Source organism: Schistocerca piceifrons, chromosome 2, assembly GCF_021461385.2.
Source record: "Schistocerca piceifrons isolate TAMUIC-IGC-003096 chromosome 2, iqSchPice1.1, whole genome shotgun sequence".
Taxonomy (NCBI): domain Eukaryota; kingdom Metazoa; phylum Arthropoda; class Insecta; order Orthoptera; family Acrididae; genus Schistocerca; species Schistocerca piceifrons.
Window position 1 is genome coordinate 780395129 of NC_060139.1, and position 26405 is coordinate 780421533.

At 38.8% G+C, this 26405-nt stretch overlaps 1 protein-coding gene across 1 annotated transcript in view; it reads left to right on the forward strand.

Annotated features, from left to right (window-relative positions):
* Window positions 1–26405, forward strand: part of LOC124777919 — a 242139-nt gene that overhangs the window by 39393 nt on the left and 176341 nt on the right. Inside the window, exon 3 of the mRNA XM_047253471.1 lies at window positions 9204–9404. Within this exon, the coding sequence (XP_047109427.1) occupies window positions 9204–9404 (201 nt within the window). The remainder of the gene's footprint in view (window positions 1–9203; window positions 9405–26405) is intronic.

A 26405-nucleotide genomic window follows, 5' to 3' on the forward strand; every position in this document is an offset into this window, starting at 1 on the left:
TGAATTTAATAATTTTCACACCTCTGCTTTATCTAATCAGGTAGTGGGTTTCACATGTAAATTAACTAGTGCCGCTGTGTTTGCTTCTACTTACTCTGTGAACGATGATACATATTTCTTTCTAACACTCAGCATAAAGCACACACTGCACTATTGGGTTCCCATCTTAAAGACCTAGAAAAGTCACTTTCATTAAGCACAAGTCTAGCATGGAACAATGGCCTGTTTTAGCATGTCTAGGTAACTCAGTGGATCAGTTGGCATGGTACAGGGATTCCTTACAATGAAGTATAATAATGAAAACAGTCAATTTTTGACAATATAATGTAACTGGACAGATAAAAAAATCTACTCACCAAGGAAAGACCTTCTCATCCCTTCCAGTAAGCCTCCCCTGACCCACTGTTCCTTCCATGCATTATTCTTTCTCTAGCCTGCTTCTGAAACGCTTTCATTCCACCATGGAGTTTGTTTATCCCTCACTTTTACTGATATCGTTCCACATGCTTCTTCCGCTCCTTGACTAGAGCCCATTTGAACCACCACAATTTTTTATCTCATCCTCCCTCTCATCTCTAGCAACTGTCCTAATCTTTTTCATGTATTCTCTTGGATTTCTCTGTCTTTACTACTTGAATTTTGCCTGTCTTTTTCTACTGTTTACATACTTTCTGAATTTCTTCCATGTCCCTATCAACAGTTTAATCGCCACTGAGATTAATGCTTCATATAACTTTCATTTCTGTCAGGCATCTCTGATTCCTTCAATTTTTAGGATTTCTTCGGTTATTATTATTTCAAACACATACCTGACTTATACTATTATAGTTGGTGGTGATTTCAGTCTACCCTCACATGTTGGCAAAAATAAATGTTTTAATCCAGAAGTAAGCATAAAACATCTGAAATTGTGCTAAACGCATTCTCTGAAAATTATTTTGAGCAATCAGTTCATAAGCCCATTCAAATGTAAACGCTTGTGAAAACACATTTGACCTCTGGGCAACGAGTAATCATGAGATGATAACAAGTATCAAAATGGATAAAGGGTCAGTGAACACAGGGATGCTGTAGAGAAACTGAATACCATAACTCCCTAATCCACCAAAAATAAACGAAAAATATACCTATTCAAAAAGCAGATAAAAATTTGCTTGACACCTTCCTGAGAGACAGTCTCCACTCCTTCCAAATTAACAGTGTAAGTCTAGATGAAATGTGGCTGGAATTCACAGAAATAGTATCGACAGCAATTGAGATATTTATACCACATAAATTAACAAAAGACGGAGCTGATCTCCCATGGTGCACAAAGCAGGTCAGAACACTGTTGCAGAAAAAAAGCATGCTGAATTTAAACAAATGCAAAATCCCCAAGATTGGCCTTCTTGTACAGAAGCTCAAAATTTAGCACAGGCTTCAATACAAGGTGCTTATAATAGTTTCCACAACAAAACTGTGTCTAGAAACCTGGCAGAAAATTCAGAGAGATTGTGCTCTTAAAGCATGATAGTGGCAAGCCACAATTAATGCCTTTTCTGCGTGATACGAATGGAAATACTATTATTGAGAGTTTTGCTGAAATAGAGGTGCTAAACGCAGCCTTCCGGAATTTCTTCACCAAAGAAGATGAAGTAAATATTCCAGAATTTAAATCGAGAACAGCTGCCAAAATGAGTAACTTAGAAGCACACATCCTTGGAGGTGAAGCAACTTAAGTCACTTAATAAAAAAGCAAGTCTTCCACTCCAGACTGTATACCAATGAGATTTCTTTTAGAGTATGCTGATGCAATAGCTCCATATTTAACAATCATATACAACAGTTCGCTCGATGAAAGATCCATACCCCAGAGACTGGAAAGTTGCACAGATCATGACAATATTCAAGAAGGTAATAGGAGTAGTCCACTAAATTACAGGCCCATATCATTACCATTGATATGCAGCAATCTTCTGGAATATGTATTGTGTTTGAACGTTATGAATTACCTCTAAGAGAATGGTGTATTGACACACGGTCAATAAGGATTTAGAAAACAACATTCTTCTGAAACACAACTAGTTGTTTACTCACACAAAGTATTGAGTGCTATCAACATGGGATTTCAAACTGATTCCGTATTTCTAGATTTGTTTAAGATTTCTGCCACTGTATCACACAAGCAGCTTGTAATCAAATTGCCTGCTGACTCAGTTGTACAATTGGATTCGTGTTTTCCTGTCAGAGACGTCACAGTTCGTAGTAACCTACAGAAACTCGTCCAGTAAAACAGAAGTTATTTCTGGCCTTCCCAAAAGATGATGATATTGGGCCTCAGCTGTTCCTTATCTGTATAAATGATTTAGGAGACAACATGAACAGCTGTCTCAGGTTGTTTTCAGAGGATGCTGTTGTTTATCATCTATTAACGTCATCAGCAGATCAAAGCCAATTGCAAAATGGTGTAGAGAAGTTATATGTATGGTGCATAAATTGGCAATTGACCCTAAATTATGAGAAGTGTAGGGTCAGCCACATGATTGCTTAAAAGACTCCGTTAAACTTTGGTACACAATAAATCAAATCTAAAAACATGCACTAGTTTAAAATATTTGATCCAACAAAATATCGGCCGGCTGCTGTGGCTGAGCGGTTCTATGCGCTTCAGTCCGGAACCGCACTGCTGCTACAGTCGCAGGTTCGAATCCTGCCTCGGGCATGGATGTGTGTTATGTCCTTAGGTTAGTTAGGTTTAAGTAGTTCTAAGTCTAGGGGACTGACACCCTCAGATGTTAAGTCCCATAGTGCTTAGAGCCATTTGAACAAAATTTCACTGCACCACATACCTATCTCTGTGCCTATTGAGGGTGTAACAGTCAAAAACCGGATCATGTAACAACTAACAAATATTGTAGAGCATTACTTTAGTGTTGTGTGTGTCTTGCTCATAATGTATAAAATATGCTATCAATAATGGAAAAGTCAATCAGTGCACTTAAAATTATATTTTGACGAAACTGAATTGAAGCTGTAATTATTATTGTACCACTATGGGTTTTATCGGAACATATTATAATAGAGACAAATGGAAATGACTAAGCAGAGCACCAAGAAAAATGATAGCAACCACTAAGATGAAGTCTTGAGAAATTTTGCAAAATAAGAGAGAATTTTAAGGATGACAAGATGATGTTATACTGCTTATTAGTGACAGAAGGTAGCGGAAATGAAATACTTGAAACAGCATTAATAAAGAAGGGAAACCTGTGTAGGAGGAAATTCTAGTTTTGAAAATATGGGAAGAATTCTTCCAAAATGTACATGAAGGACAAGATGAAGTAAATATACATAATGAAATAAGAGTTGAAGAAATAACACTACTATAGTAGAAATAGAGATGATCTGCAGGTGTAGGATTGGTGGTGATTGGAAAAAGGCAGTTGTTATAAATCTTTTTGGGAAGTGTAACAAGGTGCTCAGAGAGAACTACAGAGGAATGACATTACATTGCAATTGCATGAAGATTTATGCAAAGATAATTTTGGAGAAAATTAGGAATGACATACTGCCACAAATAAGAGAACAACAACAACGATTTTGTCCTGGAAGATCAACTATAGGTGCTATGTTTACAGCTAGATAGGTAATAGAGAAGAAATGGGAATGTGGCCAAGACATTTTAGTTGCATTCATAAAAAAAAGGAACTGTTATAAGGCATGCAGCTGGTATGGGAAACGTGTATGAGGGATTTTCAGTAAGTAAGGCAACACATTTGTTTTCTCAGCCAAGTTTGGTTGAAAAAATGCAGAATTCGTTCTCGGACATCATGGCATATTTCCGCTTCAGCTTCTATAGTTTCATGAAGTTGCAATAGGTGATGGCACTGTTGTTGTTGTGGTCTTCAGTCCTGAGACTGGTTTGATGCAGCTCTCCATGCTAATCTATCCTGTGCAAGCTCCTTCATCTCCCAGTACCTACTGCAACCTACATCCTTCTGAATCTATATGTAGCCTTCAAAACGGTATCTGTAATTGAGGTGCATTTCAAGCAGAGATCTGTCACTGAATTTCTTTTGGCAGAAAACCAGAGGATTGTTGATATTTAAAGGTGCTTGCAGAATGTCTGTGGAGACCTGGCAATGAAAGAAAGCACAGTGAATCATTGGCTGAGGCATTTGTTGTCATTGAAACAATATCATGCAAACCTGTCTGATCTCCCACAGCCAACTGGCCACACACAGCTGTGCTACCTTCAGGAAACTGAAGAAATGACTTCAGTGTGTTTGTTGCCACAAAAATACAAGTGAACTTCTCCTTCTCCATGACAACGCAAGACTGTGCACAAGTCTGCGCATCGGAGAGGAACTCTTAAAACTTTATTGGACTGTTCTTCCTCATCCATCCTACAGCTCGGATCTCTCAACTTCAGATTTCCACCTGTTTGATCCGAAGGAGGATTCACTCCACAGGAAGCAATACGTGAATGGTGGGGAGGTTATTGATCCATGATATTGGCTCTTACATTGACCAGTAGAGTGGTACCATGCGGATGTACAAGCCATTCCAGTGAGGTGACCTAAATGGAGATTAATTTGAAGAAAAAAAAGGGGGTTTTGTAGCCAAAAGAGTGGTGAATAATGTGATGATGTATTGGAATCCTGGCTCAAACCAACATACTTTCAATAAAAAATTAGTTTAATTACTTATCAAATATGCCTCGTATAACAAATGCCTGGAGTGTGTTGTAATAGATGCTAAAAAATCAGAATGATTTAGAACAGATTGAAGGATTTGGCAATTGGCAAGAACTGTGGTCTCATCAATGCTCTTCGCTATAGTTATGGACATCACATGGAAAGTTTGTCAGGGATCAGCAGCAGATGATGTGAAAACCATAGCATATGCAGTCAGTCTGATAATTTCGGAAGACAATTAGCAGAAGTTGGAAGAACGAAATAACTGGTGGAGGGTAATTGAAGAAGCAAGGATAGAAATAAGCTTAACAAAAAGTGAAGTAGTGAAGATCAGCATGAAAAGTGAAGGGTGAAAGTTGTTTTCAAAAAATTATTAAGTAGATGTTTCCCAAATGTCTAGTGGGTAAACTAACCAAGAAAGGAATCCTCAAGAATGAAATTTTGAACATGATAGAAAATTGCTCAAAATTTTGTCATTGTGTATTAGATGTAGTTGAAGTTGAAAAATAGCTGCCAAAGCAAAGTTCATGATGTACAAGTCATATTATCTACCAGTCTTGACTTATTGATGAGAGGGTTTGTCTTGGACAAAGAAAGATCTGAGCAGAATACAAGTGACAGAGGTGCGCTTTATATTGGGGATCCTGGGTAAGGTGAGAAGGAGCAGGATAAGGAATGAAACAATACAACACACATATAAATATGGAGAGAAATAGACTGATATGGTTTGGCCACATAAAAAAGAATGGGACAAAGAAGACTATCAGCAATAGCTCTAGAATGTACAAAATCCACAAAAAGACCAATTTGAAGATCAGGAACAAGGTGGAGAGAGCACATGGAGGATGATGGGAACTGAAGAGGACTACAATGGGAGGAAATACTGAAAAATAGGCTGTGGGATAAAAGAGAAGATTAGAAGAGGCTGTGTGAATGGTCTGCAGAAACAGAATTATTTCAGGAGGAGGAGGAAGAAGGAGAAAGCAAAGTGTTGAGAAGCCTACATTGTCACCATCTGTATTTTTCTAGGTACAAAAATTGTCACTTTCGTTTGTTATAAGCATTGATCTTTCAATGTTGTGAATTTCACCTCCATATTGAGTTCAGTCCTTTTATATTGTTCTTAAAACATTGCATCTTCATGATACTTAATACAGCATGTTATAAATGTGGTAAATAGTGTCATAATTTGTGCATTTGTTATAACAGCATTGAGTTAATTGGCTTTCGCATAACAACTACCTTTGAAGACTAAATCTGTTGTATAAATTTTTTACAATTGACTATCAATAAAATTCCATATTTCAATGTGTACCCGGCAATATGAAAAATTTTATTGAGGAGGAAAACCTCAGCAATCCTGACATAAATTTCTTACAGACAGATTTGAAATGAGGATCAAGAAATAGAAATTTAAAAGCTCCTTTCATTCGTCGTTGCTTCTTTACCATATTTGTAGTAAAGATGTGCACATATTCTTAATAGAATGTCTACAGTCATGAAGTTTCTCACCAGTTTTAAATTTTCTCTGTAACACACAACATTGTGTGCAGTTTTTGTTAATGTTTTGTGCAATAAATAGTTTCCTGATGACTATAGGCTGTGGCAGAGCTAGTTCCTTCCGAGTCTAAAACAAAGGCCTGTTGTGTAGAGCATAGTGTGTGATAAAAATTGCTCTCATGATGCGTCCAAAACTTGAAACGCATTTTGAAGATCTACCCTCTCCCATGGAAAATGGGGCAGTGTGATAAGTAGTGTACTTGATATAAATAAATGGTAATGTAATCGTTGAAGCACAAACTAATGTGACATAAAAAAAAGTAATCCGTTGTCTCCCGAGAAACTATTAGTCTTTGCACACCTTTAGAAAACTATTTTCTACATGTTTGGCATACCCCTTTACAGCACTGAATGGTGTAAAAAATTGACTCTGATAACTAAGTATGAGAGGAGTAAGGTGCAATTATGATCTCATTGGTAGTCTTAATTTGTGTAGTCTTTGGTTGTTTGAAATCCAGCAATGATTATTTCTGCTTAGTTCCATCCTATCCTCATTGCAACTGAGCAAGTTCCCCTTCTACGAGGACATTTATAACATAATGACATGAACTTATTTTTGTAAGACCATCAGGCTTAAATTATTCTTGTTTCAAAGTAGAGTTCATTTATTTTGTGACTCCTAAATTACGTGACTAATTTTCTACACTTTTAAAATAAACTTCTGTCTTGCATCTGGTACTGGTGTTTTGGGAGTGTGCTACTACTGTTTATTCTTTATGGTTTATTTTGAAACCCTCACACAGTCTTTAATGTTGAAATTGATGTAAGCTGTTGCAATTGATTCCAGTTTTGAATGAAAATATGTAATGTGATCTATTAGAAATATACTTAAAAGATATACAGTAAATGGAAAGATGAGAAATGTGGTGGCATTGTACTATCATTCTCTGTGTATGTTATAGGGAAAACAGTTTTGTTCATTGTTTTGAATTGTCTGTGTTAACTTCACTACTGATTCTGCTATTTTGTGAATGAAGAAGTGGTTAAAAAGAGAAATAGGCTGTTTCTATGTGAGAGTATTTGATGTTTTGTATGTTCCACCAGTAAAACTTTAAAATAAACTGAAATGTTAACTGTTGGTGTTTCTTGTTTTACTTTGGGTATGTTTCTGTAAACTGTATAGAATAATAATGACTTTAACTATTCCATGAATAGGACAAAACAGAATCACATGTTTAATTTCTTGCTGTATTGGAGATGTCTTAGTGAAATATTCTTGGGCTGTCTTTCTCTTGTAATGACATGTTTGAGTTGAGTGCCCCACTGTGCAGTTTCGGGCACTTGCTTTGACATGAATAATTCACAATCAGCTGATTTCTTACAAAGAACTGCATCCACCGAACTGATATGGCATCTGTTTATTAGGACTGTAAATTACTTGCTGTGCTGCCCAAGTAAATTCTTTCCACTGTCAGGTGTAAAATTTTTAAGCTTGGATTGCAAACCACATCATCAAAAGTATTTAGTACCGTCCGCTCCCAGTAGCTGAATGGTCAGCTTGACAGAATGTCAATCATAAGGGCCCGGGTTCGATTCCTGGCTGGGATGGAGATTTTCTCCGCTCAGGGACTGGGTGTTGTGTTGTCCTAATCATCATTTCATCCCCATTGATGCGTAAGTCACTGAAGTGGCATCAAATTGAAAGACTTGCACCAGGCGAACTGTCTACCCAACGGGAGGCCCTAGTCATACGACATCTCAAACTGAATGTTTCTTTTATCTGTTGTCATGAAATATGTGACTTACTTCTTAACAAAAGTTCTGCTCATCTGCTCCGTTTTAGTTGCTTTTGTTGTGTAAAAAGTGACAGCTATTCTTTCTAGTAGTTAATTGTTCACTTACTATTGCATTAAAACTAGATGGCATATAAATTTTGATTGTATTTTAGTTTAAAGGATATGAACAGAAGATCTAGATATTTTATACAAACTCGAGAAATTAAATTCCTTTTTTGTGCAGTTTGTCATACATTTTGGTTGTTAAAAGTGCAATGACATTCTGCTTCAATGATATATCGAAGTATTGACTATGTTGCCATTTTTTATGACATTTTTCTCCAATTGTATCAGTAACATTGCGTGAAAGACTGCAGTGATTTTTTTAAAAAATTGCATTATAATTCTTTTTGACAAAATAGGTATTTTTAACTAATGAATTAGGATAAATGTCTATTTTTGACTTCTGTATAGGGAGATGACACTAAATGAGTAGTATTAGATGTAAGTAAGGTGCTTCATAGTTTGTACTCCAATGTGTGGTGACGTTGTTTCTTGTCACTTGCTACATACGAATTTAAGTAAATACTCTATATGATATTTGTGTTGTGGACAATCTTGAAAATAAAAATTTGAGGCTCAAGTAATTTAATATAAATTATAACTAGACCAGATGAACCCACAGGGAGTGAGTGCATTGTTGCAGTTGTCAAGAAGTAAACACGCACAGAGAACATTGACTCTTCGATAAGTGGGTAAGTGTTCATATTGGATCAGTCATGTTAACAGAAATCATTGCAGTTTTTAATATATTGGAATTATTGTTTAGGTAATAAGAAGATCTGCTTTTACAAATTGTGATTATCTATACAACTGTAATAAATTCTAACAACACTAATTTAGAGAGAAGCTTATTAAGCTTGAGTCAACTGGTAACCTGCTTGTTTTACCAAATTTAACAAGACACCTTCTAACACTGCAAAGGAATTTTTATCTTCTAATTGCTGACACTTTCAATTTATACCTCAGGTAAAGTGATGTCTCCAATGAGCATTTGTTGTTGGCCTGCTGATGTTTAAAAACGACATTGTGGTGAAAGGAATTGAAATTTTGAAATTGTGCAGTAAGCATAGCAAAATTGGCAAGCCTCTGTATTCTGCATGTAGATATTCCTAGATCACAGTGCTGCGTTCTCAGTAGAAATCCAATTATGGGTTCTGATTAGTAAAGAATTATGTTTTTATTGTTACAGCAAATCCAGAAGATGCACCAGTCAGTGTCATTCGTGTTGGGACTTCATCTCAAGGTGATGAAAACAGTCAGGACTCAAATGGTACCTGTGATAGCCAAGGAGATGGCAATCCCCATGTCAGCCTTACTGTCGAGGGATTCTATTCTCCAGCAGAGCCTCCACCTGAGCATCCTGCTGAACCTCAGCCTCCCAATGCTGATCGTAAGTTGTTTGTTTTAATTCTAGTTAAGGTAGGTAATTTTATTAGCAGTGTTGATGTACACTACAAAATTACAACCAACCGATGTGTTCTTTGCAAAGCCTACCTTGATTATACAGTACTCTTGAACGAACTGTGACAAGTCCAAACGGCAGGGGACTAGTGTACTAGGAAATGCATTGATATTAAGAAATAGTGCATTGATAATGGCTAGTCACTAGGTGAATTGTATATTTGCCTAATAAAACCTGAAAGAAAAGGATGACTGATTGCTGTACTCTATCATTTGAAAGCCATATCACAACCATTGATTGCACCCTCATTTCTAATGAAAGGTAACATGATGAAAATTACACAAATTTGACCTTGTTGCTCATATTTCACTGTTCTGATATACTGGAGTTGGAACTTGTTCCATTTCCTGCCAAAATCTGGCGAATAGCTATTCCTGGGTGTCTGGGCAAACGATCTGGCATGAATCAGATGTGCTAGTTCAGTCTGTATTTTTTGTTCTTGTCAGATTTTTGAACAGTCCAGCAGGATCACTTGATTTTACTGTACGATGATGCAGTGATCCTTACCTCGTGAGCATCAGCATTATCCTTTAGCTAGAGAGGATATAATATTCCAAATTGTTGCCTCAGTATGGGAAGTGTGGTGCTGCCAAAATATTTTATTAAACACTTGTGTTCACTTTTATCATTAATATCGGGACTAGCAGTGTGCATTCAGACCTGGGACAAAGTTCCAGACCATCACACCACATCCATCAAGTTTTGACTATTGCAAGAAAAATTATGGCTTCTCTGGTATTTATCAGGTCCACATATTCTTCTCCAAGTGCCACATCACATATTGTGGCTTGTAACTCAATAAAATCTCCTCCCCCTGCTTCACCAATTAATGATGACATTGTTTGTATGACCATGAAGTAGAATTGTAATTCCTATTGATGAAATGTCATCACTGTTAAACACTGCAAATTCGTAACATGAGTCTTTGTCAGTAATTGATGAGAGCATCTATTAGTTTCTATAGTACCAAACAGTGGAAAATCCAGGATGGAATAATGACAGTATTACGAAAAGAATAGATTGTTACCATATAGAACAGATGTTGAGTTGCAACCAGGCACAACAAAAAGACAGCTACACAGTTGGCCAAAATGCCTTATTCTAAAGTAGCATGCATGTACGCACGCGCGCGCGCACACGCACACGCGCACACAGACACACACACACGCACACGCACGCGCACACACGCACGCGCACACGCACGCGCACACGCACGCACACACACACACACACACACTCACTGTCTCTGGCGGCCAGAAACAGTTGTCAATATGTGTGTGAGTTGAGCTGCTATGAATTTGTGTGTTTTTTCTACTTTACAAGAAGACATTTTGGCCAAAAGTTCAAATGTATAGCTGTCTCTTTGTTGTGCCTGGCAGCAATTCAATGTCATCTCTACATGGTGAGTAGCAATTGCTCTAGTATGCTTCCTATTGAGTACTTTGTTATACCTGCTAGAGCCGTGATTAGATATTGTGCTTTACTGGCATTTCCACTTCACAGTATTGTTACCAATTCTTCCTTGGCATGTGTCACTACTTTCAAAGCTCCGTAATGAAATTCCCTTATGTGCAACATAACGCCTTACTCAAACTTCATTTCTCTCTGTTGACGTATTGTGGCAGAAATTACTTTCTTGGTGTAGACTCATTATGGCTGCAGTTATGTATCTGTTGATACCTAGCTTGACAATGCATGGGCAACTTTGGTGACCCATGGGTCTGATTCACATACTTACGTAAGTTCTTGGCCACCTCACCATTTGATGCAGCAGCAACTGCATTCTCAATGCATGAAGTCAAAAACTCGAGTGTCAGTGGCATTAATGTTTGAGATAAAACTCACCACAACGAATGGCACTCCTTTCGTGACATGTTGTGCCAACAAATTTTGCCTCCCAGCACGTTTTGGAGAGTGCATTGATTTTACATCCACCGCACCCCTCCTGCGCCCCCCCCCCCCCCACCCCCCCCCACCCCCCACCCCACCCCAGATGTTTACATTTTTTCTGTATCGTGAACATTGTGTATTTATGACGTTTTACAATACCTGTCTTAGCACTTTTATGAAGAAAATAAGTTATTTGCTTTTGCTTCCCAATTTGTGTATTAATATTCGTTCATTTACGTTTTTGAATGTCTCAATGATGAAGAACCTCGGAAATTTGAGGTAGACTGTTCCTTTTCGATTATTTGTGTTTTTCATACTTTGTGCAACTGTTAATAGCATCAAATAGTCCTCTATTACAGTGATCTTTAACTTTTTATTACTTAGGGTACATGCAGATAGGCCTAGACTCATCACAGCACATGAAAATGTTTGTCTCCACAAAATATGTGAATCTAATATATTTACAAACAGCTACATCGTCATGTAATTTGCTGCTGCTGCTATAACCCTCTGCGTAACACTTGGCACTGCGCCATTCCACCAGATCGGCAGCGTGCTACGTTCAGAATGTTCTGCCAGTGGCATCTGCATGGGTTTGCCATCAGAGGGCACCTGCCGTGGGCCCCGCGACTTGGGTACACGACCCAGGATCCTGCCATGATATCTGCTGGAGTTCTCCTCTTTATAAGCACTGTGCAGCTTGCACTTGCTCCCATGTTGTGTTCTTTCTTACTGTCGGCAGTTCCTTGTATCATTACCTGGATTGTTTCTGTCTTTGCGCGTAGGTTCTCAACTGTTGTTTGCTTGTACGTGGAATAAGAATAAACTTCAGTTCGTTGTGGCTGTACCATTGTTTGTGTCTTTATATTATGACACAGTTGGTGATGAGTTTGGTGTTCACTTCCTCGTCTTCAGTTTATTGGTTGTTCCTTCAGTTTTTCTGGCCATGGAGGCAGTGCTCAAATCTCTCCTTGTGCAGCAGCAGGCTCATAGTGTTGCTATCTTGAACTTGTTGGCCACATTAACTGCACATGCTTCCACGCTGTCGGTGTACCCACCACTCTTGCCCCCTTACGATGATACAACCGAAGATTTGAGAGGCTTATGAAAAGCAGCTTCGGCAACGCTTCCTCGCCTTTGGCATCAGTGATGCAAATGTGTGTATAGATTTGTTCCTTTCTCAGATTTCTCCTACCAATTACTGTGCCAGTTAGCCCCACTCCCGGAACCTGCATCACACTCATTCGACGAAGTGTGTAGGTTGCATCATTGCCGCATATGTAGAATTCTATTCTCATTGTAAACAGCTCCGCCAGTCCTGTCGGGCCTGGGCAGCTGAACTCCACAGGCTCAGTCGCAAATTACAGTTAACGATGCTCATCATGATTCCTATGCTGATCCTATGCTCTGTGGCGCCATCATTTCGTTGGCTCCTGATGTAGAAGTGTGTCAACAAGCACTACAATCTGAGACTCTATCTTTGGCTGACACATTAAATATTGCTCGATCTTTCAAGGTATCTCATGGTGTGGGTGATCAAATTGACACTTGGTGTGTCTTCACCGTGGTGGTTCGTGGTCATGGTTGTTGGGCGTCAGTCAGGGCAGCTTGGCACCATACAACCGTGTCCTCGGCACCATGCTGGACAGAGATGCTCCAAACAACAACAACAACAGCAGCAGAACAACAACAGCAGCAGCAGCAGCAGCAGCAGCAATCCCATCTTGCCTGTACTGTTCTCGTGCAACGTGATGGCTGTGTGCCCTAAGTGCTGGGCAACCTGCAACATCTGTAGGGAAAAAAGGACATACAGCATCTGTGAGTCTTTCTCAGTGCCCTCTTGTAGTCGTACGCATTTATGTTACCTATGTGTCTCCAGTGCTTATGAATCATAACAGACTGTTCATTGAAGTGAAAATGAGGAACCATTGAAGTGAAAATGAGGAACAAATTGCTCAGACTGGAGGTGGACTTGGATCTCTGGCATTGTTGAAATGGCTCTGAGCACTATGGGACTCAACTGCTGAGGTCATTAGTCCCCTAGAACTGAGAACTAGTTAAACCAAACTAACCTAAGGACATCACAAACATCCATGCCCGAGACAGGATTTGAACCTGCGACCGTAGCGGTCTTGTGGTTCCAGACTGCAGCGCCTTTAACCACACGGCCACTTCGGCCGGCCTCCGGCATTGTCTCTGGTTATTTGATGTTTGGTGAGTTACAACAACAGCATATTCCAATTTTGTGTCAGTTTATGGCTCCCACTGTGTATAAAGTTGTGGTTCGTCCCTTGAATTTTTGGTAGTGGATGATGCAGATACAGCAAATTTGTTCCATTTTGATGTTTTCAATGCTTTTGGTTTTTCTATTTCGGGTGGGGTGCACCGCTTTTCCGACCAGGTCCTTTACCAGCAATTAGATTCTCTGTGTTCCGAGTTCTCACCTCTTCTCTCGGATGGGTTGGGGTGTGTCACTGATGCTAACTTTATGACCCACATTACTCTGAAACCTACAATGCAGCTTTGTTTCTTTCTGTGTACACTCAATTACAATGGCTTTGCACAATGAAGTGAAAACAGAATTGTACAGGCTGACGTCATCGGGGGTCATACAGCCTATTGCATTGACTGAGTGGTCTATCCCCCTCGTGATTGGAGAGGCCACTTGTTCAGCTTCGCCTCTGCAGTGGGTTTAAAGTTTCAGTTAATCTTTTATTGACACTTACCCTTTTTCCCGTCCAGATGATTTATGGGTTAATCTTACTGGGGGCCAGTATTTCACCAACAGTGATTTATCTCAAGCCTATTACAGGTTCCATTTCATGGGGACTCTAAATGACTCCTTGTAATGAATATGTCCTTCAGCTTAGAGCACGTTCGGTGTGGCTAACACCCAGCAATTTTTCAGCGTTCTTTGGAACAATTGATGATGTCTGTTCCAGGATGCATTGACTATCTTGATGACATCATAGTGATGGCTGCATCCGTGGATGAGCATTTTCGTAACTTTCACATGTTATTCACAGTCTTATACAAACTGTAGGGTTGGAATGCAGCTTGACCAATTCATACTTCCATCAGCCATCCATTGTGTATTTGGTGGACAAGGTTTCTCGGGATGGTGTTACGCCTTATGTCACCATGTCGCCGCCGTTACAGCTGTGCCTCATCATACAAATGTAACATAACCCCAAGCCTTTCCAGGTAAAATTGCTTACTATAATAAATTTATTCCGAGTGTGGCTGCATTGGTCCATCCACTCCATGAGTTGCTCCAAGAGTGTGTTCCTTTCAGTGGATGTGAGCATGCATTCATGCTCTTGAAATCAAAATTACAGTCTGCTCCTTTGTTTGGCTGTTTCCATTGTAGCCCCTGCCTAGTTTTGGCTACGGACTCATGACCTTTCACAGACATTGATATGAGGATGGTTCCAAATGTCGAATAACATATGCGTCAGAAACACTCAACAGCAGCGCTACTCTGAAGTTGGAAAGGAAGTGCTTCCTATTGTTTATGCTCTCAAAAAGTTTCTGTGTTTGTGTACGGGTTTGATTTCCTCATCATCATTGACCACAAGCCCTTGGCTTCAATGTGTGACAAAGCAGCACATTGTCTCCCACTTTGGGCCTTGATTCAGTGTCACTAAAGCTCTGAAATACATTTTCAACCTTCTGCTCAACATTCTAATGCCTCTGTGCTGTCCCTTGCTTCTGATGGGGCTGGATCCTACTTTTGATCAGGATGAAGTCCTTTGTTTTCGCTAAGATGTTGAGGCACAACATATAGCCACTGTCACTGCCTATCCAGTTTTACCTGAAGTTCTTTACTTCATTCAGTGTGATTGGCCGGACAGGCCTCTGGGCAGAGCTTCTGATTCTTTGCGTAACTATTTTGCCCTCCATCATCGCCTTTTGGTATTTGATGGTGCTGTTCTCTTAGCTATGGATGGGCTGTTGCTTAGGTTTGTGGTCCCAGTTGTTGGATGGTGGGGTATGCTTCAGCTCCAACATCACACACATTGAGAGGGGGTCTCGTGTGCTAAATTATTTCCCCATTGGCAAGTGTTTTGGTCCGCCATCGACGGTGACATTGTAGTTCTTATCACGGTCTGCTTTTAATTTCCTACCCAACAGATAACTTTGAAGGTGACCACTGTCTGGGGCAGTTCCGCAGCACCTTTGGGAACATGTCCATGTTCATGTCGTGGTAGCCTTCCTGCATTCTTACTGGTTGTCAGTTGTTGATGGTTTCTTTAGGTTTCTATATTGTCTGCTGTCCTTAGACATCTGCTGCGGGTACGATTCAGGGCCTCTCCAAAAGTTTTTCTATTGAAGGATTACCTTATATGCTTGTGATGGATAAAGCTCAACATTTTGTTTCTCGGACCTTTCACAATTTATACACCCTTCAAGGCATTCATCACATGACCACTCCTCCATTTCATTCTCTCTAATGGCAAACAGAACATCTCATCCACACATTTATCATTCAAACGAAGAATTGTATCATAAACTCCCCCATGGATGATGCATTGACACACCTCTGTAGTTCCTACAGGTTTACGGTAGTGGGGGATCAGAGTCTGACCGAAATAATCCACAATCGCCTGCCATGCATCCTCCTGCATCTGCTTGAGCCTCCACAACTGCTCCTGTCAGCGCGGCCCTCGTTGCGGTTTTGGTTCTGGCTCCATGGTCTGGGATTGGGGCTTTGGCTGCTAATTGAAGTAGAGTCTGCCCACTGTCCACAACTGCGAGGCTACTGCTTCTGTATGGTGCGCATCAATGGTGGATTGGTGATGTGCCCCTGCTACTCGCTGCGCCTCTTGTTGTGGGTGTACCGTCGCTTCCCTTCTCAGCATCTGTCCCAGCCTCGTGGAACATCTCTGTTGCGAGGGTAGTTTTGCCCTCCTTGTGGATGTCACTCTCTTTGGGGTCTAGGCCCACAGCTCCTGCTGCTGGGTCATTACGCGATACTTAACTGTCCGCCACTGGCTGGACCAGTGCCTTTGTGTCCTTACACACTGGGAACCCTACTGCCCTGACTTGAGTGGCTGGCACCATCGCAATTGTCACAGTTCCACCATGTTGAGGAACTGAATGTCTAGATGTAATCAGTGCCTATGACACTGGTCCTCTCTATGGGACTTCTCAGTGGATCAGTTGCTGTGTGCATCCTTGGTCCTGCAAGTTCCTCCTCTAATCATTGGTTCCGTCCTAGTACCTCCTTCCACCACCACCCTCATTGCTTGTAGTGTCGGCAGCAGCGGCCATGGATGTATCAACAGTCAACCTGATCCACACATAGGTGGAACGTCCTTTTACCAAGATGGGGGGGAAGGTACAATAATAGTTGGATAAGTGCCGCGGCTCCAGGCCACATGTGCACTACACTTCGAATGTTCCACCAACATCTCTTCAGGCTGGCCATTAGAGGCCGCCTGCAGTGGGCCAAATGACTTGTGCGCCCGCTGTGTTGTGTTTTTTTCTTATTGTCAGCAACTGTTCACATCAGTACCTGATTTGTTTCTGTTGTGATGTCTGTATTCCCAACTCTTACTTGTTTGTGTGTGGCTGAAGGATAAACTGAGATTCATTGCAGTCATACTGTTGTTAATGTCCTACACAATTTTTATTATTATTATTATTATTATTATAAAATAGGAATAAACTTATGAATTTATTAACTACTTACTAACTTAAATTAACTGTTGAAAATAGAGATTTCTAATAAGAGTTTTAAAGTAAATAACTACTCGTACCTTCAGTGTGATACTTGAGTCTGCTTAAAGACATGCAGATGGCTCATTTGTGATGTTGATTTGTCATGGAATCATTGACCAATCAAGCCTCACCGCTTCAGTGATTGATATTGATGTTTTAATTTCAGTTCACACAAATATGTAGTTGAAAACTGCAATAAAACATTAACTTCCATCTCTGAGATTCACTACTTATTGACAACCAAAATATATCCGAAAGCATTTTGAAAAATTTTGATTTAGTGTCTGTGCACTTTCATGCTTTCCAATTCCTTTGGTGAACCCGTAAATTATTTGGAAAATGTTTCAAATCCACTAATGGGTCATGAACGCAGCCAAAATCTTCAACAGGCTTTCCAAAATTTTTCGGTTGTCTATATCGTTAAATTTAACTTACGAATAACACTTGAATGTTACCCATGCTACCCACAATATTTTCATTTCTACCTTACATTTTTCTAGGTACCCATTCATCTGCAAATAAATCTGCATACTTGTGCCTCTCAGTAGTAAAAAATGCAAGTACCAATTTTTTAAGTTCGGACATTCGCCGTAACACTTTACCTTGAGGTAATCATCATATTTCTGTACGTACCAGAATTGTAGTGTGCTATGATCCCCTGTATTTTGGGACCACAATTAGATGAATTTAACAGCTTTTACTACTTCATCTGTCAATTTTCAGAGGAGATGCCAAAGACTTAACAACAATGGCTTCGCGGTGAATGAGACAATAGTTGTTTTGTAAGTTAGGGTTTACTTCACGTACTTTATCCACGAACCATTTCATTCAACCTGTCGTAGAAGCAGCTTCACCTGTGCAAACACTGATACAGTCCTCCCAAGTTGATTGATACGGACCAAATTATTCATCAGTCACGTGAAATATTTCTTCACCTGATGTACGAGCGAGTAGTCTTTGTGAGAAAAGAAATTATTTGCAGTTACATCTCCATCAACATAACTTATGTAGGAAAGAAATTGTACGTGACTTCAGATATCTGTGGACTCGTCAATCTGAAATGAGAACTTATGACTGATCTTTACCTTCTCATTCAAAATTTCTTAGATCAAGGTTTACATCCCCCAGGAAGTCCGGGAAAAACCCGAGAATTTTTTCTCCCGGGAGAAATATGGGAAAAGCCCAGGACTGTTTTAGATTTCTGATAATTTTTCATTATTTTAGTTTTCAATTAAGTTTTTGTAATTTTGATTATTAAGAACTGATACTCTAACAAAAAATTTTACTTTAGCCTGCTAATGCGGAATGATCCTGCAACAATAAAACATAAACCAGAGAATAACATCAAACTGACAGCAGTGTCAAACACTATCCAATACTTCTTAACAACAAAGTGCTTTAGGTGTGCCTTTCCTCTGGGCCTCGTTTCAATGAGCGTGACACCACAACTGTTTACATCTCTAACAGGTTGCGGGAAAATATTGTGAATAGTGGTTTCAGAAGCATTAATTTCAAAGTAAATTTCCTTTTACACAATATGGATTACGGTAAGTGTGAATAGGTGCGATGACATGGAGCTTAGACTCTTACTCAAAACTTCACTGTGCAGTAGTCCAGTGACACACAATGTGGATAAACTTGTTGTTATACTACCTAACAGTAGCCACATTCAAACAACAATGGTGAAACACTGACCTTAAAGTGGAACCCAAAGTTACATCAATTCATGTCCATTGACAACCTCTATGAGCGACAACACAACTAAAAGAAAATCTCTGGGTGACAAATGTCACCCATGCAACTGTTCGAGGGTTAACACTGAGGATCAGCCTGTTTGAATAATTTGGCTTCCAGAAGACCAATCATTTGTGCCATTATTTAATATTTTACTGGCCCAACTGTTTTTATATATCTTTAAAAGGTAACACATGCTAAAAAAGACCAAGTTTAAAGGTTAGTTTTCATATTTGTTTTAATTATTTCACAGGTTGCAAAACGTGCAATAATGAAGGCAAAAGGTATAAAAAAAGTGCGAAGTGAGTTCTTGAGCAATTTCACATGTAACTATGGGAAAAGGTGAAGTGCTCAACGGAATGTTTATTCAGCAAGGTAACCCATGAAAGGCCCAGTGCACAGCAGTGAAATTTATAATCATGCTTGTGAGAACTATTCAGTTGCTGCAGTTTAGGCTGGTGCTCTTGGAATCCTGCCAAACCACAGCTTCGGAATAAACAGAACAAAATTGTTGATGTCAATATTATATGTGACAGCTTAGCTTTTCTTTTGGTTATACTGTATGTATATTAATTTAAACCATTAACTTTTTCAATTTGTGTGTTCACACTCCGTAACAATGATGTTGATATTGGCTGACTACCTCACATTTCCTCCTGAATATCTGCTGTCGCTGGCTGGTGACATCAGGGGACATGAGCTGTGGATTGTTGATAAAAGTGTGTCACAATCTCGATTTCAGTGGTTTGGAAGCTACTGTGGTGTAATAGGTGGAATTAGTGTTAATATTATCGTAATATGAAAATATGCAGTGCACATGTTGCCGCGCGTCAAAGACCTTTCCAAAATGGGTTGTTTTTTGTTGGGTTGCATTTCTTATAGTACCGGAAATTTCTATGCTTGTGTATAAAGCCTTCATGATTCAAAGGTTTAATAAGTTATACAGGTCCTAGGGAAAGTATATTTTTAACTGGGAAAAATCCAGGAATTATTTATTTATTTCCCCTCCCCCCGTCTCTCGTCCGTTTATACACCCTATAAAAATAATTGGACGTGGTACTAACTTAGGCAGCTGATTGTGTCAGCAGACAGGGGGGATGTTTTAAAATTTCAGTAACAGCTTCTGAACCAAGGACTATTTTTACCATTTCTTTATGATTGTTTAATGTTTCTGCTTTTGTGTTTGGTTTTTAGGCCTTCAAAATCAATTTGGGTACTTTTTGGCTGTCTCCTGTTCTTTTTCCATGTACTGACATATTCATGAGCTTCTCTCAGCTTTTATCTTGTTCCAGCAACCTACAAAAATAGTTTACGCATTACATAATAGATAGTTTTCACAAATGTCGTTTCAGTTTACTGGGAACCATAGCAGCATTACTGAGTTTTTCACCATGTACAACATACTGGGGGATTGGGCATGTTTTGTCACCACACCAAAAACGCTCAAAAAGCTTTCTTCTCATGTCCCATCGCAACCACAACCTTAGAACTCATAACATATTTGGAAGGAACATCTAAATATTTGTGACAACAAAGATATAAACGTCACAGCTGTGCTATTAGGTTGATGGTGGTGATTAAAAAATAATGGTACCCCTGGTGACATGCTCAGTAAGCAAAAAAGGTAGGAAATAATGCAAACCATTCCTTTTTCTTTGTTTTATTTCTACTTGTGTTATCAAAATATAGCCAACCAATAGATGGCCTAATTTTGGAATAGGTATAATGTTAACATTTTAGGCAGATACCTTGTTGGTAAAACAGTTTGTAATTTTGATTAGTTAGAATATGTTTAATTTTTTTTTTTTTTTCCTCAAGGAGCCTCATAAACATATGGTAACTTAGGATGAGCAAAGTATAACGACAGTATTGAGTAAATAAATTACATCCAATTTCTTGGGAAATGTAACAGTTATCAGTACATATTACATAATTAGAGACTAAAATCAAAGGAAGTAAATTGCAGTTAATTTCTTTAAAAGTGTAGAAGTTTGTGGTATGTCTAAAATTGAAATCCTTTAATTTCTTATGTTTGTGTCATACCCTTCACTTTGTGGCGAAATGCATGCTGCGGAACATTGTCGTATTACTCCTGCTTGTAGCTTTGTTCCAATTTCTAATTTTGCTGTAGTAACAAAACACACTCTGTAATATTGTGTTCAGTTTTGAAAATAAACTTTTTGAAATTGAATTCGGTAATGACTGGCTTAAAAAGAGTGTTTGAAAAGTAAAGTCTCTGCAAGGAGGAAGAGTAGGGGAAAATGAAATATTTTTAGTGTGTTTTTTGCTCCATTAATTTTGAGGCAAGAGGTTTTCAGGTAATTTTTAACCACACACTTTAAACAAAACAAGTGTAACTTTCAAATTAAATGTGGACCTTATCAGTTACATTTAGAACTTTCAATGAGAGAGAACTTTCAAGTTTGGTACACGCACCAACAATACAGATGTTAAGTACCAAGGATAATTATAAATTGATTTGGACAGTGAAATCAGTGATTTCCAATTACTCTGTGGATTTGTCAACTGATATTTAGAACGTTTTTAAGATATGTTCCCTGATAGTGTTCCTGAACATTTTTCACTTTTCTGTAAGAACATGAGGAACCAAATACGATGTAGTGACACCATTTTTCCGGGAACATATTTTAGGAGAAGGATGTTCATCATATTACGCATTGAATTTCAATGAAATTACCAGTTTTAAAGGTAAAAAAGAATTACAAATAACCATTACAGTTTGGTCAGAGGTTGTGTGTTGCATAATGCATCACCTAAGAACAGATGTTAAACGTTATTTCAAGAATTATGTGAAGCACTTTCTGAACCCAACTTGGTATTTAACTAACTGCCTTACATCAGGATCAGATGGAACTAATGTCAGTTAAAAAAAAAAGTGTTTAGACTTTGTTAGTGATGTACAAGAGATCCGAGGCTGACAGCTTATAAACAACAGAACTTGCAACATTCGTACAATGCTTAATGCCTATGTGAAGGATTTGGAGCGTTTAGGTCAAGAAGCATCAGATTTCTGGTCAATACTTACAATTACTTTAATGGTTGGCCCGTTAGATATGAAGAATTTGATGGAATTCAGTCTACATTTAATTTACCGCACCATAAGATTTTGAGGCATACACCCACAAGATGACTTACTTCAAGAACGTCAAAAAACAGGATTTTATAACAGTTGGAGCGTATTCAGTATTACTTTCTTAAGCGTATACCTATAAAAAAAGAATTTTGCTACTGTTCAGTCCAAATCTTACAATGCTATTGTCTATCCTTAACTCAAATGAAAACAAATTACATTTCATAATTTCATCTACAGAACTGTTTAGTAAGTTCACACAACATTTTGAAGCCAAATGCCTTTGATTGACAAGTTGCATGTAGAAATAGAATACATATCTCAGACAGTTTTGGCTCGTGTTTTGAATGTTTCTGATTTGAGAAAAATAGTATTTCTAAAGTTCTTCAGCAACAACCAGTTGTTCAAAAGGAAGCAGATTATAGTATAATAATAATAATAATAATAATAATAATAATAATAATACTGCTTCCTCTTGAACAACTGGTTGTTAGTGCGCAGGTAACCGAGTAGCTTAGTAACAAGTTGTGGTTTCTAAAGAATGCTCAAAAACCTTACATCTCAACTTGCAAAAAAAAAAAGGATTGAAAAGATTTTTGCTTATGAAGTGTATCGCTGAAATGTTATAAGAGTTTTACATACCAAGGAAAGAACCAAGATCAGAAGCTGCGTTGGCGTGTTAAAGGTTGCAAAAATGTTGTTTGATGTGTCTGCAAGATTTCTCTTAGATGAGTGGAAAATTCTATAGTTTGAAAAAGATGACCCCAACTTTAGATAACAAAGGTGTTGACAATTACTGGTAGCTGCACATCTCTAAAAGTGTCACCATACACAGAGTTAAAATGTCCAAATGTTTCAAAACTACTTCTCTTACATTGTCCCATGGAAATGCGGACATGGAAAAAAGATATCCTTTTTGAGGCACACATTAGGAGAAGACAGGTCAGCGATGACCGACAGATTTTTAAACGTTTTGTGGCTGTGTGCAATGCTTTGGGATAATATCCCCATTTTCTGTCTGTGCCCATTGACTTGCTGCACATTATGTATGGATAGCAAGCATGTGCAAAGTGTACTGCTCACAGGGAAGAATGTGAAAGGGAAAGAAAATTTGATTGGGAAGTAAAGCAAAAAGAGGTACAAAACCAAAGCCATCTTACAAAGAAGATGAATAACATGACACATCAGTTGACTATGAGACATGTGCGCTGAAAGAAAAGAAAAGAACTTAACATAATACTTCCAACATAGCAGGCTATGGATGATATGTGAAACTTCCCCTAACGTTTCATCTCCGACTGCAGGAGACATCCTTAGAGGTGAAGCCTACGTTCTGTGGGGAAAAAGAACACCAGCTATCTAATGAGGTTGCAGAAGTATTTCTCTCTCAAACTTCAACTAAACTGAAGAAAGTACTCAGAAATTATTTAAAGACAGCAAAATTGGTCTAGAGTATGCTTTTGAGGTCACAAAAGTAGAGGGAACAATGAAAGAAACGGGGGTGGAAACCATTCAGAAAAACCTTCATAAGGAAGATTACATCATTTTATGCTTAAGGCTGCTAAGAAACAATAATTGAAAAATATTTTATTGATGTTTTTCTAATGTAGAATGTCATTAGTTGTAAAAATGTGATGTAGATTTTGTTTGTGAATTAAGATTATCAGTACCAGATTACCAATGTACCTGTATATGTTAATAAATTTGTGTGAAGGAAAAAAATGGCTGTGCCCTGTCCATGATCATAATAGAGAAATTTATTATGGTATTAACTGGCATTTTAGTGGATTATCAAAAGTGAAAACCATTACAGGTTTGCCACAAGTTCTGGAAACCAGTGAATTTTAAACACAACAGGAAAATCAGGGAAATTTGAAAAAAAATGGGAAAAACCCCTTTTTGGTCTCAGTAGATGAAATGGTTTGTTTACTGAGGGGAGGTGTCATGCAGGATCGCTGGATGGGTGCAGCTGAGTATGTGTGCTGCTTCCCTACTCCCTCATTATTACTGCTTCTCTCCTTCCTACCACTCCCCTTGGCTTGCAGTCAGAGCTGACACCACTTCTCGCTGCTAGCCGTGCAGCTGCTGATGACGGGCAGGGAGGCATGAGGAGTGTTTGTTTGGATCTGATTCTCAGAGACTGTAGACGCAGTCGACGGAGACAGCGGTCATGTGTACACGAGTAGTCTCTGAGTGATTGTGTGAACGTGTGCGCGCTCTCGTTTTCTGACAAAAGCTTTGGCTGAAAATTTATTTGTGAGAGTGTGATTGTATTTTCTGCATGCCAGTCTGCTGCTCAGCAATCATCTTTCCTGAGAGTTGCTACCTATCCTCATTATTATTGCTTCTCAGAGTATTTGAACAAGTTATCTGTTGCATGGATCAATCTACGTGAGCTCATTTCATCAACATGTTGTCTTTGGCTCATGAATAGCTGCCACATTAGTGGATTTGCATGATGGCTCAGACCAACAGGCAGTTTCTGTGGATATCTGTAATGGATCAGGCCTGCTGGTCTGAAGCCATTCAGTTCCCATGTGCAGGCACTGCCCATCGGATCTAGTCTTATCAATTTGCTTGCAGGCCGGGTCTGTGTGTGCCATAATGCAGTGGATTTTCATGGTTTAGCCATGGAGCCAGGGTGCTCCTCAGCAGGCCAGAGGCCATGGGCGATGGATTTCAGGAATTGCGACTGTTTCACCGCAAGTGCATTGTACAGTGTGGTGTTTTATAGACATTGTACTTGTTCTAGTACATTTTGGCGTACAAAAGTAGTAGTTTATATGTTAAAAAGTATGGATGATAAGAAGAAGAAAATTGTCAGTTGCTGGCAGTTTGTAACCTTTATACTCATATATTTCTCGAAAGAAGAATCACAAAATATCTGTAAAAAAATTAGATATACCATAGTGGGTAATAACTGACAATAATGAACATAATAGAACCAACATTTTATTGGCAGTCACTTACAGTGTTGGTTTACACAATTCTTCCCCATCTTATATACTTCTATCAAGAGGCCTACTTTTTCTGATGTTATTTGTGAAATCAGTGAAGGTAAAAAATATGCCCTGCTCCAAGGAAATGAATTTATTTTTTTTATTTTTTTATTTTTATTTTTTTTTGAAATAAAATGACATTAGTGGTCTTAATGAAACACACACATCCTTTGGTTTGCTTTCTCCATCTAAGAACAGTTCATTACAAAAGCTGTTGATGTTAGTACTTAAGATTTTTGCTCACACCATCTGCTTGCAAGTTTTTTTTTTTTTAGGTATTTCCTTATTTGCACTATTGTATCTTTTAACATAGCTGCAAAGACACATTGTTAACTTATGTCCTAACTTACCCTTCAGATCTCCAAATTTGTCAGGGAAAAATGCTAAAACTTGTCTGGAAATCTGTGAAATATTGTGGAATTTCACTTGGAGCAACCCTGAATTATTTGATTTTTGACATATGTTTATTGAAATATTTTGTCATCTTTTAATCATGTTTTAAAAAGATTTTATCACTTTTTAATAACATGTGTCCATTTATTTATCTTTCTTACCTTTTTCATGTCCCACCATTGCTCTTCAACAGTGAACATTGGCCAGGTACTATGAACAGTATAGTAGCCGCATTATCACAGCCAAGATAGGTTCAAAACCATTACCCATAACAATAGTACAAGCTTATATGCGTTCCAGCTGTACATATAATGAAGAGATTGAAAAGTATGGTGAGGTAAAGTATTCAGATAGTTGAGGGAGAGAAAGTAAACATCATGTGACACTGGAATACAATGGTGGGAATAAGAAGAGAAGGAAAATAGAACATTTTGAACTGGAGGAAAGGAAATGAAGCAGAAGCACAATTTAATAATTGCAACATTTTATTTAAGTACCACGGAAGAGACCAAAAGACACTGAAAGGTTTCAGATAATTAAAATACACTCCTGGAAATTGAAATAAGAACACCGTGAATTCATTGTCCCAGGAAGGGGAAACTTTATTGACATATTCCTGGGGTCAGATACATCACATGATCACACTGACAGAACCACAGGCACATAGACACAGGCAACAGAGCATGCACAATGTCGGCACTAGTACAGTGTATATCCACCTTTCGCAGCAATGCAGGCTGCTATTCTCCCATGGAGACGATCGTAGAGATGCTGGATGTAGTCCTGTGGAACGGCTTGCCATGCCATTTCCACCTGGCGCCTCAGTTGGACCAGCGTTCGTGCTGGACGTGCAGACCGCGTGAGACGACGCTTCATCCAGTCCTAAACATGCTCAATGGGGGACAGATCCGGAGATCTTGCTGGCCAGGGTAGTTGACTTACACCTTCTAGAGCACGTTGGGTGGCACAGGATACATGCGGACGTGCATTGTCCTGTTGGAACAGCAAGTTCCCTTGCCGGTCTAGGAATGGTAGAACGATGGGTTCGATGACGGTTTGGATGTACCGTGCACTATTCAGTGTCCCCTCGACGATCAC